This window comes from Stegastes partitus, unplaced genomic scaffold (assembly GCF_000690725.1).
Source record: "Stegastes partitus isolate 25-593 unplaced genomic scaffold, Stegastes_partitus-1.0.2 Scaffold464, whole genome shotgun sequence".
NCBI classification, from domain to species: Eukaryota; Metazoa; Chordata; class Actinopteri; family Pomacentridae; genus Stegastes; species Stegastes partitus.
In genome coordinates, this window is record NW_007578195.1 from 150,538 (window position 1) to 164,786 (window position 14,249).

The following is a 14,249-nucleotide window of genomic DNA, read 5'->3' on the forward strand; positions in this document are numbered from 1 at the left end:
CATCAGTTACCATGGAGATCTAGCTCCACAGCATTAGTTACCATGGAGATCTAGCCAGGCAAAAAGAGAGCCACCTTCGTGACTCTGTAAAGTCTGACTTTAAGCTCAACATACCTGATAACACACTAATCTCTCTTTGTAGTGCAGCCCTCAGGCCATAGTTTTCCAGGTTTTACAATGAAGGGAGATTTTTGCTGGTTGTTTTTCAACATTTGTACAATAATGGAACTAAACACATATAGAAGGGAGCAGCAGTTAGGTACTGTAACTGGGCAAATTCTTGACTAAATGTTTGAACGTGTTTAAGTGTTGGCTGATGTGATGTGTAAACAGAGGTTGATGTTTGTCAGACTGCTGTAAAAGAGAGTCCCATTTCCTTCTATGCCAGGATGATCACAAGTGGCAAATGTCAGTCTACATCTGGCGTTGACAGAAAAGTTTAAGGCAAAACTTGTTTCTACTTCCTGAAATGCACGAGGAAGAGAATTAGGCAACTGGGGCAAAAGTTCCACAATAGCTTTTCAGCATCATGTAGTTCCAGTGGTCTCACAGGAAACCTGACCTCTGCAACTACTCTCAGCTGTTTTAGAAAGTCTGGCATGTGATGGGAGACTTTAACCAATCACAGGCCTTTTCACTCAGAGCAGGTGAGGTAATATTGACAGCAACAAAGTCCACAATCATAGCTGGATGTCGTCGTGCAATGGGTTGGATGGAAACCTTCCACGTGGAAGAGTCAGGTTCGAATCTTTAGGGGAGCCACAAGTAATGACTGTCTGCCTACTGTGTTACTTTTGTATTCCGACAGTTCGTGGTTGTATGTCTACATGTTAATGATAAAAAATGTCCAAAAGCTGTACATTCTTGTCTCATTATGCTGCGATGTGAATTGAATTAAAAATAAATAAATGGTCATGAACACTTGTGCTCATCTGACGGAGATCATAAAGTACAGCAGTAGGCAGCAACCAAACAATGAGATGATGCAGCTGCGTGTCGTCATTAACTGGCGTTGCTTTAAAACAACTGTTCTAAACCAAGACGCCTGATTTTGTTCAGAAGCTGTTGCCTCGACTCTTCTCTCCTTGTGTTTCTTCTTTGCCTTATTTGCTCACATCTCAGATGGGAAGGACTAAGGCGTAAGGAAAGGGTGTGAGGAAAGGAATTGAGGATGTGCAAACCCAGAAATGAGAACAGGGGGATGTTACCACTGAGTGAAATAGGAGATATTGCATCTTTCTTGTGCTTCACTTTAAACACACTTGTCCAACATTCAGCCCAACAGCTTTGGTTTCTTTGGGATCTCCATTACAATAATACATGAGTTTATACTGGCTGTTAGAGGCTACTTCGCATTTCTTCTCACAGGCACTACATTAAGTCCACGGGGGGAGCAACTGTATTATCTAACAAAGACTCTGAGGCTGTGCAACAGGTTTACCTCCATAATGGACTGTAGTCGTCTGTAGCTCGCAGGCGGCCCAGAACCAGCAGAAGGAACTCGTGCATCTCAAGCAGCCATTGGTCCATGTTTCCTTTGGAAATGAAGCCTTTAAGCTTGAGCTTGTCTTCTTCTGTCAGTGGCACCTGGTACTCAGCTGGATACTCCGAAAACGGCTCCTTTTCACAGAAACATGGAGTGAGAAAACTTGAGTGTGTATGTACAGTATGAAGTCTAAGTGTTTGTAGGAACGAAACACTAAAAGATTAGCATGAAGGAATCAGTGAAAATATGACTCAACCCTATGTAGTACACCGGGGATGAGGGGATTTTAAATTCAGTGCACTTATTTGGCATTTCAGCACCCCAAAATTTCTGCAAAAGTAGTGCATACCCGTTTAAGACGCAGCATGTGTTCAGATTTGAGGGAGGAGAGGAGCTGCCACAGAGAAACACAGTGTGTGAGGCGGCATCTGCCCAGAGCCTGAAACACAAACCACAGCTGAGTCAAACATCTGCTCCTTACAGTCTGAAAGCATGAAACAGGAAATGAGCCGACACCTGCAGTCTTTTCAATCCGTCTCCTGGTTTTGAGGATATTTTTAAGATGAGCTGTATTTAGTATAATTATTTATGAATTTATTTATTTGGATAACTGCCAATAGATAAGTAATGAACAATAAGGAGTACTCAGCCTTTTAGCTCATCTCTGTATGATAGAGGAACAATTGCTCTACAAACTACACATCCGACTTATAGATAAACTTCATCTATTATACAGTCATGTTTGCAAAATTGTTCTATTTTTTCATCTGCACATATTTTTTAAAATCTTATTTATTATTAATAGTTTTTTATTTTGTATACTGTGCTTCTTTTCGTTCAGTATTCTGTATCTTGCTCTGCCGATTTTGTTTCTACTTTGACTATCACTCTCAGTCGGTTGTTCATTATGCTGCTGTAACTTGTCAATTTCTTATCCATCCATCCATCCATCCATCCATTATCTATACACCGCTTAATCCTCACTAGGGTCGCGGGGGGGCTGGAGCCTATCCCAGTCGACTTAGGGCGAAGGCAGGGAACACCCTGGACAGCTCAATTTCTTATCTCTCTGTAAAAACTTCCGTCTTTACCCATCCATAAGCTTCATTTCTGAAATATCCAACCGTGCTTAGAAAAGCTTAACAGTCACTTCAGACAAAGGACCTGCACATGTACTCGCCTGCAATACGTTACGATCAATGTTTTGGGCCATCTTCAGTATGTCCTGGAGGTAAGTGACCAGTTTCATGATGGGATCTCCACCAGTCATGGAGAGGAAACCCAGGAGCAGCTCCACGACCTTTAGCGCCTCACACACCTCGCTGTAGGACTTCAGCTCTCTGGACACGGCGTTCCGGATCAGAGAGGACACAATGGCCTGAAGGAGAAACAAACCATCAGTGAACCCTGGAGCCATAATCTACTGCAAGTGTAAATGAACCCACATTACCTCATACTACAGAACTATCAAATGTTCTGAGCAAAAGTAGAACTTAGGTCTTATCCAGTGGGTGGATATTATAGGACCGACTATTGTCTCAATCACTGGAAATATTAGAGGTAAAACTGTGATTTGACTTCTGAAATTAATAGATATAACCTACCAAGCAAAACGATGAATCATTCATAGGTGCTTTTCTGTTTTACATTGCCGTAAATTGAACATCTTTTAGGGCAGCACAGCGGTGCAGTCGTGAGAAGGTCATGTGTTTGAATCTGCTGGTTGGTTGGGGTCTTTCTACATGGAGTTTGCATGTTGTCCCTGTGCTGTGTGTCCAGGTGCTCTGACTTCTTCCCACAGTCAAACAACATGAACTGTAGGCAAACTGGTGATTCCAAATTGGCTGTAGGTGTGGGAGTAAATGTGTACGGTGACGTGTAGCAAGTACCTTACCACTGGAAATGTCTCACCTTAAATATATGTGTTTGGTTGGATACATGGACAGGAGCCTAATAATGTTATATTGTATGGGATAAAAAATAAATCATAATTCTGTTGTCTACTGTGCCAAAAAAGAAAAAAAAAAAAGCAAAGGGCGCTAATAAGAATACAGGCTCATTATTTCACCTGAGGCACTTTTCCTTTAACAGTGTTGAAAATGGTTTCATAGTCTCTCTCCTGTGTGTTGACCAGAGTGGGAATTTCCTAAAACAAAGCACAGCGAGTTTTGTGAAGCAGAGAAATACAGAAAAAGACTAAAATAAGTAAAATGACACAAAGCCAATTGAATACCGACAAAATAAGTCACATAAAATGTGAGGATTTTTTTGTAGAATTCTCTTACTTTGTTGTTAACCAACACAATGAATACCATGTAGGTTTGCTAAACATTACTAAAACACAAGTCAGACTAAATAATGTGTTCACTGTTGTCTTGGTTGGATGAAGCCTGACATGATGCGGCTGGTGTAGGAGGGTCTGTAGCACTCTGAGTAGAGCAAGACACTCAGGAACTGAATTTTGACCAAACCAGGCTATGTGGACTCACTGTGCGGGTTATTAGAGGTTTTCCCTGCAGGAAGCGGGTGAGGATCTGCTGCTGGATTCTGGGCAGGTCGTACTGTGATATCATTTCATGGCCACGTTCCAAGCTGTACTGGCAGTTGGACAAAACCAGAGGGAGCAGATCCTTCTCCACGTCATAACAGATCACATGTGGCTCCATGAGCTCAGCCACGCTCACCTTGTAATTGCTGCAGACATTGCAAAGCAAATGTTAAGTTTGTATTTGTAGAACAATTTGTTGTCCCAACCCAAACAAACCAAAAGCTCTCCATTCCAGTCTTTGTTTAAAAGAGTGCGGTGAACTAAAGGACTTTGTGACAAACANTCAACCAGTTAAAGAAGGCTTAAATCATCTAAATTACTGAGACAAAAGATACACTGAACTCTAAACTAGTAGGCTGGTTTATGTGACTTCATTTGTGTTAAGTGATTATCTAAAAACTCTAACTCATCTGTTGCAGACAACACAATACTAACAGAGAGAATGAGAAAATATTAACAGTTTGCTGAAAAAGTATGCTGCAATTAACCAATGCATCTGCAAAAAAACAATTAAATTGGGTTTTACTAGTACAGTCGTGACTTGATAATCCAACACTAAATGTAAAACCTTTTATGTCAGCTAGCAAGTCTGTCGGATTGTCAAGACGGAGGTCGAGATACAAGGAGGGCTTGATGCTGGAAGGCTCATTTGTTGTAAATATTTATTGTTTTTAGTTGTTATAATAACTAGTGTGTTGCTAGAACACTACGCATAGCTGGATTTCACACCTAATTGACCGGTGTGCTTGTGTACGGGCCAGTCGGTTGACATCAAAGGTAAAAGGTCCTAAATCCTACAGGTATCTGATCTTTTGCCATGTGACTTCTGTCTAAATGGCAAGGTCACACTTATCCAACCTACACGTCATTGATACATGACTAACTAGGGCTGGTCCAAATAGCACTTTCTGGTCTCTGGAGATTCAGGCCCAATTAATGATGAGTATCAGAATATTCGGCATGGTGGGCGCCCGGATAGCTCGGCGGGTAGGGCGGGCGACCCATGTATAGGGGCTTTAATCCCCAGACGCAGCGCGGTTTGATTCCAACCAGCGGCTCATTTGCTGCATGTCATTCCCCCACTCTCCTCCCCACGTTTCGCTGTCTATCTTCACTATCACTATCATTAAAGGCGGAAAAGCCCCAAAAAAATCTTTAAAAAAAAAAAAAAAAAGAATATTCGGCGTGGTCAGGGGAACACTTCCACCCTGGTGGAGCGCTCCGACGAGGTGGAAGTGGCCAGCACACAGACAGTACTTGGCTGCTGATGCCAGTTTAGTTAGCGGTCACAGTTCTGTTTCCACCATCTGTGGCGGCGGCAGCAGGGGAGTGGCTGATACGCTCCACTGTTACCATCCGTGTTTACTTCCGTAAACACTGAGCATCCTCGCTGTGTGTGACGTCATCGTGTCCTCTTCTGCACATGTGGGACACTTTTGGGTCGTATGAAGTTCACACAGCAGATCACATACAAGTCGTATTTAACTGGAAATGTGAACAAACTCGCAAAACATCGGATTTCATGAAAAAATCCGAATTGAGCATTAAATCCTGCAGTGTGAACGTAGCCAATCTGTGGGATTGTTCAGTAAGATAATACGCCGTTATCCTGATTGGTGACATTAAATGTCATGTCGGAGTCTGAATCCAAGGCTGTCGGTATGTTAAAGCTGTTTTTAATGGGTTCCATTCGTTTTTCGTAAAAATCTGTCGAATAGCAAGGTTTAGGATTGTTAAGGGTCGGATTATCGAGTTACGACCGTACATATGAATGAGTAATACTTACCATACCAAGTGAGCTGCCCATAGTCTTGTCGAATGACTGCCTGCGCAACAGCTAACATGTCATCAGGCATTGTCGGTATAAAAGCCGCCTGTNACTATATGTAAATAGTCAGATACCACTAAGATTCTCATTTTACTTTGTATCTTCTGTACATTTTGGTAATTTGGATGATAAAACATTTAAAATAATGATAAAGATAAAGTTTATTGATCCCACAGTGGGGAAAGTTCACCGTTACAACAGCTCCAAAAGAGAAAGTGTAAAGTCAGTGCAAGAATAATTTAGAAACACACAGTGCAAAAATTACAAGAGAAAAACATTATATACAGATTTTTTTTTCTTAAGAAGAATATATACCAGTGGTTCTCAAACTTTTGCTGTCATGCCCCCCTTTGTAAGAGGAAAAAATTTCAGGCCCCCCCACCCCAACAAAATTATTACAAAATGAGTCAAGTTTACCTTTTATTGCAAAAACACTCTCAGTTTGCTTTGCAAATAAGAAAATAACTTCAATTTCAACTCCGTCAGACTGCATTCTCAAATAAAAATATAACGAAATGTGCAAACACCTTTTTAGAACAATAACAACAACAACACATTTAATCTGGGTTAATCCTCAAAACATGAGGTGCAACCTATGCAAAGAAACAAAAACAAGTGAAGAAATTTGGCAAGAAAGATGAGGTCTTTAAATTTGTATGGCTAAAGTCAGTTTCACAGTACTAGCGGCTACAAAAAGCCTATTTTCTACTGCACATCATTTAAAAAAAACCCCAAATTGTAGTATATCGTATATAAATTCGTCCCTATTGGTCCCAGCATTTTTAACTTTTCAGATTATGCTCAGACCATGATCATCAATAAATGTTGTGAATTTGGTGGCTTTAAGTCCTTTGGGGTCAGAAATAGAGGGGGGTCCATATTCCGGCAGACCCCATTGCCAGAATATGTACCCCCCCAGTAAATCTGGAGGGGTACATTTTTAACTTTTCACAGTATGCTCAGACCAAATCTGTCCCTGTTGTTCTCATTATTTCCACGTGACCATGTACAGACAAATATTAAATATTACTGTTAGACTTTCTTTATTTTCATCTACCGGCGAATGACTGTCACTGCGCTCCTTGAGAGGGGGTGCTTTTTCCGGCAGGGGTGCTTTTTTCGGCACAACACCGGGCCTGGAGTACGTGCTGGCAACAATAAACCAATCAGACAACAGTATTTAGTACGCTTAACCCCACCACTTTTTAGACGTAATACATATGGTGATTCAACATTATACTACAATACATTTGTAAAGCTGGAATCATCACCGAACAGCCAAGTACCGGCAACGAGACTGACTCGAATGATGAAGACAGGGATCCGGGTAAGCTTGATGCCAACATTGCACAGCTGTTTAATTCAGAGACTGAAGATGAAGAATTTGATGGGTTTGTGGAAGAGGAATGAATATTATATTTTTCTGCCCTGGTACTTGCTACAACTTAGTTAAAGTTTGATTTACCGGACTGTGTTGTTTTTCTTAATGCATCTTACAATCCGGTGCGCCTTATGCGTGAACATAGACACGTTTAATTGACAGTGCGCTTTATAATCCAGTGCGCCTTATCGTCCGAAAAATACAGTAGTTCCGCCTGCTACATTTTCGGCCGCCCAAGAAAAAAAAAAAATCACACACAGAGCGGTCACGCGCCCCCCCTGTCATGTCACCGCGTCCCCCCGCAGCTTGAGAATCACTGCTATATACACAAGATGAGGTAGTAACAGTTATTGCACATAGTGGAATGGGTCTGCTGGTGGAAAAAGTGCAGCAGTAACAGAGGTGCCAGTGGAGTTTATAATGCAGAATTGTAAAGTTTGACTGATGTTGGAATAAAGGACCTGCAGAAATGTTCCTTCTTACACTTTGGGTATAACAGTCTGTCACTGAATGCACTGCTTAAGGAGTTCAGTCTGCTGCACTTTAAATTAATTTAAAGTACAAAAAAGTGTGCCTCCATGAGGCACTGCAAAATCCTAAAGATAAATAATACAGCAAATGCGCCACTAATTTTTATTCATTTTTTGAAAATTATTATTATTTGTATTAACATACATAAAACATATGTTTTATGTATGTTATGTATGTATGGCATATCTCTGCACTGATCAAACTAAAGTACCTACAGTAATTTATAGTAAACTGTGTTTTTAGGCAACTATCTGTTGCCTTATTTTTTACTGAGTTACACAAGTGGACAAAATAGTTGGTACCCCTCGGTTAATGAAAGAAAAACCCACAACGGTCACAGAAATAACTTGAATCTGACAAAAGTAATAATAAATAAAANGAATGACTGCCTGCGCAACAGCTAACATGTCATCAGGCATTGTCGGTATAAAAGCCGCCTGTCGGGTTAAATCAAAAGAAAACTTTAGAGGTGGCATGAAGATAATAAAAGGAAACAGTAGTTGCTACTGAAGGTATGAACAACTTAAATAACTTTTCCTCTCAGCAGCAAGATTAAGATTTTATAAAGCATTGTAGAAAGTAAGTAGTCATGAGAGTAGAGTTCGAAGTCATGGTGAGCTAATACAAAAGAGATTTGTCCTTGTACTCTGTTTAAACCTAAAAATCCACTGTAGCTTGAAACAAACCTAACACTAGACAAGAAGACATCTGAAAGAGAACAGCTTAGACCTGAAGAGTGGAAATGGTAGCAGATATGAGACACGTTTACCTGCATATTTTCAGGAGACAGGCCGAGCTGCTTGAGTGGCGTCAGCAGGAGGTGAGTCCCAGTGAGCAGCACAGCTGCTAGATGGATGACCAGCTTAGTGACAGCGTTGTCCATAATAGTATGACCAGGGAGGATTGTCAGTGCCCCCAACCTGTTATGAACCAAGGCTGAGGCAAATTTCCTTACTTCTTCTCGTTGCAGATACCTTGAGCCTTGGATGAGAACTCCAAATGCTCGACATTGCTACAGGGACGACAGAAGACGATGAACAGAAGTAATAAGGTTTTTGTAGCACCATTACAACGTATAACAACAAAAATCAAGCTGAAGGTTGCAGATGAATAGCCCCATCACCTGAGGTTTACCAGAAAACTATCAAAACGATGTATATTTACTGCCCTGTTTCACTTCAAGTTTTGACCATTATTACTGATCTCCCTATGGTCTAAAACTAAAACTTTTGAGAAAAGTTGTAGAATTTTTACTGACATGTTTGATCTGATCATATTATAATGTTTTTTCATATGACATGATAATTAATGTCATAGAGGTATGTACATTTGAGTAATAATCTAAACTTCTAAAATTTTTTTCAAATTGGTGAATCTTGAAATGTCTTCAATTTGTTTAAAACAGGTAAAATAGTTTTACATTTTAATATCAGTGTCTTTGTCATAAGGTGCAGCATTACTCAGTTCATGAAAACTGTGCTGATTGTGATCACATTTCAATTTGTGAATCAAATCCCAAATCCTTGTTTTCATTATGAGATCAGATCATCCCTGCTCAGCTCTTTGCTGCAATGTTTCAGCTCCTAACGAGACTTGGTGTACAGTATAATATACAATTCATTGTCTATAGAGGTGCATGTTAGCATCATTCATACCTCAGCAGTTGGATGAAGATCTCTGTTTGCAGATCTGTACAGAGTTGTAACCTCTCGAAAAAGAGCCAGGAGGATGAACACTGCACGATTCCTTGGGGGGGCTTTGCAGGTCTAAACCAATCAAAAACAAACACAAACTGAGCAGTGAGCAGCTATGCTAACTATTCAGACTGCATGGGCATTTGGTCAGAGAACTATGGATCTCTGGATTTGGCAAAGANTGACTAAACCCAGTGCTAAACCTCTAAGCACATAAAGAGGAAGAAAAACACTTCACTTACTGCTGGTCACAGACACTCTTAGCAGATTCCATGTTTTCAGGAAGATGTCAATGTGTTTTTCATACCATGTCTTCCTTTCTGAAACGAGTCAATTTTTAAATTAGTTTGTATGACAAAAAAAAGGAGAAGTGTGTGTAAAATGTCAGTAGTTTTCTCTATTTAGGAAGTTAGGAATGGGGACAGATTTTGGCCTCGGCTTTCCTGTCAAGACTTAGACTATTTAGAAGCAATTCAATGCTAACAAAAAAAAAAGTCTGGTCATTGATCAGAAATATCCCGGCTGTACCTGTTTGCTTCTCAATGAACTCTCCGATGGAGCCCATTATCTGTTCAGATGCATTCTGGTACTTTCTCACCAAGCGTTTCTGCAGGATTACAATTACTGGAAGGAACTTAATCTGGCGAAACTCTCTCTCCTAAAGAAAACAAAAGCACACAAATGAAATAGCAAATAGCGATGCCTTATAAACACAAACTGAATACAGTATATAGCCATGACGACAAACAATACATCTTTAGTCTTTTCTAGTTTAGTAATCAATACTAATGACTGGCTGTCAAGGAGGGGAAAAAAAAGATATTTTCATTTTACTAAATACAATTAAAGCTGATTTTTTGATTTATTTTTGAAAATGATTCATATAAACCAGCAACATTGCGTTGCTGTAGTCAGTCCTGCTGCAACAGCATGAAGGTTCTGGATTTGAACCCAGCAGCTGGGTGCTTTAGATCCCCCCCACAGTCCAGAGACATGCATTCATCCACCCATCCATCCATTATCTATACACCGCTTAATCCTCACTAGGGTCGCGGGGGGCCTATCCCAGCTGACTTAGGGCGAAGGACAGGTAACCAGTCTATCACAGGGCTACACTTAGAGACAGACAACCAAGCACACTCACATTCATACCTACGGACAATTTAGAATCACCAATTAACCTCAGCATGTTTTTGGACCTTGTGGGAGGAAGCCAGAGAACCTGGAGAGAACCCACGCTGCATGGGGCGAACATGCAAACTCCATGCAGAAAGACGCGAACTGGTGACCTTCTTGCTGCGAGGCAACAGTGCTACCAACTGCGCCACCTTGCATCCCCAGAGACATGCAGGTTAGGTTAACTGGTTAATTGGTGATGCAAACTTTCCTGCAGGTGTGAATGACTGCCGGTTTACGCCCCTCCAAAATAAAATGTTTAGCTCACACGAGTAAAAAGCTGTTTATGAGTAATAGGGCCAAAAGTGAGGGCTGTAGAATAGGACAGTGTGACGGCCCTGCCTAGTATGTTGGTTGGGCACATAGGCTGTCTGTGTGTTGCTCTACTTCCTCAGGTCCCTAAACTGCTGGAGACTGAGTGAGTGGGTGGTCCTACCTGCTTGGCGTGCTTTGGCGCTCCCAGGCTACAAAAGACCCAGCCCCTCAGCTCGCTCTCTCTGTCTCTCTCTCTCTCTCTCTCTCTGTGTGACTTTTAAAATTCTGAATATGTCGCCTCAGGAACAACAATGTACTCATGAAAGGTCATGATATCTTGCAGTGTTTACATTTGGTCTAAAGTTTGCACAAGAGAGTCCAAAATGCAAAGGCCAAGGCAAGGATGACCTCAAATANCACAGATGTTCAATAGGATTTAGATCAGACCTCATAGAAGGCCACTTCAGAATAGTCCAGTGTTTTCCTCTGAGCCATTCTTGGGTGTTTTTTAGCTGTGTGTGTTTTGGGTCATTATCCTGTTGCCAGACCCATGACCTGCGACTGAGACCAAGCTTTCTGACACTGGGCAGCACATTTCTCTGTAGAATACCTTGGTAGTCTTGAGATTTCATTGGACCCTGCACAGATTCAAGACACCCTGTGCCAGATGCAGCAAAGCAGCCCCAGGACATAACAGAGCCTCCTCCATGTTTCAGGGACAGGGTTCTGTTCTTCATATGCTTCATTGTTGCGTCTGTGATCATAGAGCTGATGCCAAAAAGTTCCAGTTTTGTCTCGTCTGTCCATAGGACATTCTCCCAGAAGCTTTGTGGCTTGTCAACATGCAGTTTGGTAAATTCCAGTCTGGCTTTTTCTGATTTGTTTTCAACAATGGTGTCCTCCTTGGTCGTCTCCCATGAAGCCCACTTTGGCTCAAACAACGACGGATGGTGCGATCTGACACTGATGTACCTTGACCTTGGAGTTCACCTTTAATGTCTTTAGAGATTGTTCTGGGCTCTTTTGTTCCCCATCGTATTATCCGTCTCTTCCATTTGTCATCAATGTTCCTCCTGCGGCCACGTCCAGTGAGGTTGGCTACAGTCCCATGGATCTTACATTTCTGAAAAATCTGTGCAGCTGTAGTCACAGGAACATCCAGCTGCTTGGAGATGGTCTCATAGCCTTTACCTTTAACATGCTTGTCTATCATGTTCTGTCTAACCTCCTGAGACAACTCTCTCCTTGGCTTCCTCTGGTCCACGTGTAGTGTGGTACACACCATGTCACCAAACAGCACAGTGACGACTTGTAACCGTATAAATAGGCCGGCTGACTGATTTCAAGTTTGTAGACACCTGTGATGCTAATTAGAAGACACACCTTGATTGAACATGTTCCTATGGTCACATTATTTTCAGTCTTTTCTAGGGGTACCGTCATTTTTGTCCAGGCCTGTTTCATGAGTTTATTTTTAAAAATAATTATGTTGAACCACGGTTCAAAAGCAATGTCTGATTTTCATTGGTTAATTTTCACTGAATTTTTATTTATTACTTTTGTCAGATTCAAGTTGTTTCTGTGACCGTTGTGGGTTTTTCTTTCAGTAACCTATTTTGTCCACGTGTGTAAGTGATTTGATAGTTTCATGCGTAGAGTAATGCCACTCCAGCCATTATGGCATTTAAGCAGCAAAACTGAAAACTAGAAATCATGTTTCAGAAAAAGTGGTGATGNTACCTTGAGCTTTGGTGTCATAACATCTGTTGCAACAGTGGTTTCCCAGGTGTTTCTGGATTGTTTGGTTGCAAGGTAAGGATCAGTCTCAGCTAGACAAAGAGAAACAAACAGATGATATAAAGATACAACATATGCTGCTATGTTCCAACAAACCTCACCTGCATGTATGTATGTATGTATGTATAATATACAGATTTAGAATATTCCTATGTGACACTAGATTTGTATTTGGTGACTGCTGGTTTGCTTACAGTGACTGGCCTGCAGTAACTCTTGCAGGGATCTGAGCACCAAATGGACAGTTGTGAAAGTATCATCAGCTCCTTTTCCCAGCGCCTCTGTCAGCTGATCCAGGTCCTTCGTTATGTGCAGGCTGAGAAACAAACCAACATCCTCCACGGGTGGCTGGATGATCTGCTGGACAAACTAAGAAAACAGAGATTGTGCAACAATTTCATACTAAGATTTAAGAGAACTAGTAAAAATATAAGCTCTTTACAACTACTTTGCAGAGTGTCTGTTGTCTGTATAGATCCGTCGATATCTTAGCTACACACACTGCTCCCTCACAGATTGCTACTACACAGTAACAGCTGATGTAGATTCTTTGGTTCAGATGGCCGATGATCAAAAAGTCAGATTAACCTTTTATATGGCTTACCTGGGACTTCTCTGAGGCTCCTAGTAACATAGCCAAATGTGTCACCAGCCTGACCAGAGTGAAGGGAGCCAAAGACATGTTTTTGGTATTAAGCGCATCTGGGTTGTTTCTCCGCTTAGGGTCTCCCAGGATGTGGCCGGGTCTCGTGCGATCCCTAAAACCAACAGGTCAGCATCAGTCAGTTAGTAGTACATGAAGGTATGCATGACACTGAGTAGAACAATTACATTAAAAAGTCACAAATCATCATTCTAATGTTGCTTGTAGACAACCAAATTAGTGATGATGCATACACACATATACATAACAATACTATTGGAAGCACTATGAACATGAAAATAGCATCTAGTATTTGAATTTTTAAAAACAAAATCCTAGAATTGCATGTAGCCGATACTTCAATACTATGAAACAGAAGTGAGACTGCGTGCTTGTAGTATACCTCCCACAAAAAAAAACTACAGGTTTAAATCCTTCCTATATTTTGCTGCACCCAAAAAACAGAGAGTACATTAAATTCAAGAGGACATCAAATTCAGTTTTACATTGTCTATAGAGCCTGTTCTGTAAGCGACTTGGCAATGAATGACACTCACTGCTGCAGTTGAACTGGTCTGAATCCTGGCAAGGCCCGGTGATGTTCGCCTCCAACTTCCTCACCACACTCCAGACATCGGCCTCTCTGCATGGGCAGGCCGCACTGCAGCGGAAGATAGCAAATGCAATATACATGATGTATTTTTACAATTTCATGCCAAAATCACTGTGAAAAATCTATTAACTGACACAGCATTTAAAAAACTTACCTCATCAACAAAGCATGGATGGTTATTTGGGCACACTGTGGGGAACAATCAACCAGTTAAAGAAGGCTTAAATCATCTAAATTACTGAGACAAAAGATACACTGAACTCTAAACTAGTAGGCTGGTTTATGTGACTTCATTTG

General features: G+C 41.1%; 1 protein-coding gene and 1 long non-coding RNA gene across 2 annotated transcripts in view; both read right to left on the reverse strand.

Annotated features, from left to right (window-relative positions):
• LOC103360795 (E3 ubiquitin-protein ligase RNF213-like) overlaps positions 1-14,249 on the reverse strand; it is a 60,675-nt gene that overhangs the window by 7,106 nt on the left and 39,320 nt on the right. Inside the window, exons 40-52 of the mRNA XM_008286692.1 lie at positions 14,207-14,219; positions 14,107-14,141; positions 13,897-14,000; positions 13,301-13,454; positions 12,891-13,065; positions 12,640-12,728; positions 9,997-10,126; positions 9,704-9,788; positions 3,976-4,180; positions 3,555-3,632; positions 2,667-2,864; positions 1,836-1,925; positions 1,442-1,620 (exon numbers count right to left, since the gene is read on the reverse strand). Of these exons, the coding sequence (XP_008284914.1) occupies positions 1,442-1,620; positions 1,836-1,925; positions 2,667-2,864; positions 3,555-3,632; positions 3,976-4,180; positions 9,704-9,788; positions 9,997-10,126; positions 12,640-12,728; positions 12,891-13,065; positions 13,301-13,454; positions 13,897-14,000; positions 14,107-14,141; positions 14,207-14,219 (1,535 nt within the window). The remainder of the gene's footprint in view (positions 1-1,441; positions 1,621-1,835; positions 1,926-2,666; positions 2,865-3,554; positions 3,633-3,975; positions 4,181-9,703; positions 9,789-9,996; positions 10,127-12,639; positions 12,729-12,890; positions 13,066-13,300; positions 13,455-13,896; positions 14,001-14,106; positions 14,142-14,206; positions 14,220-14,249) is intronic.
• Positions 8,154-9,571, reverse strand: LOC103360781 (uncharacterized). Its single transcript, XR_520368.1, has 3 exons — positions 9,430-9,571; positions 8,544-8,786; positions 8,154-8,211 (listed from the first exon to the last, which is right to left on the reverse strand). It is a non-coding gene; the product is annotated as an uncharacterized LOC103360781 (long non-coding RNA).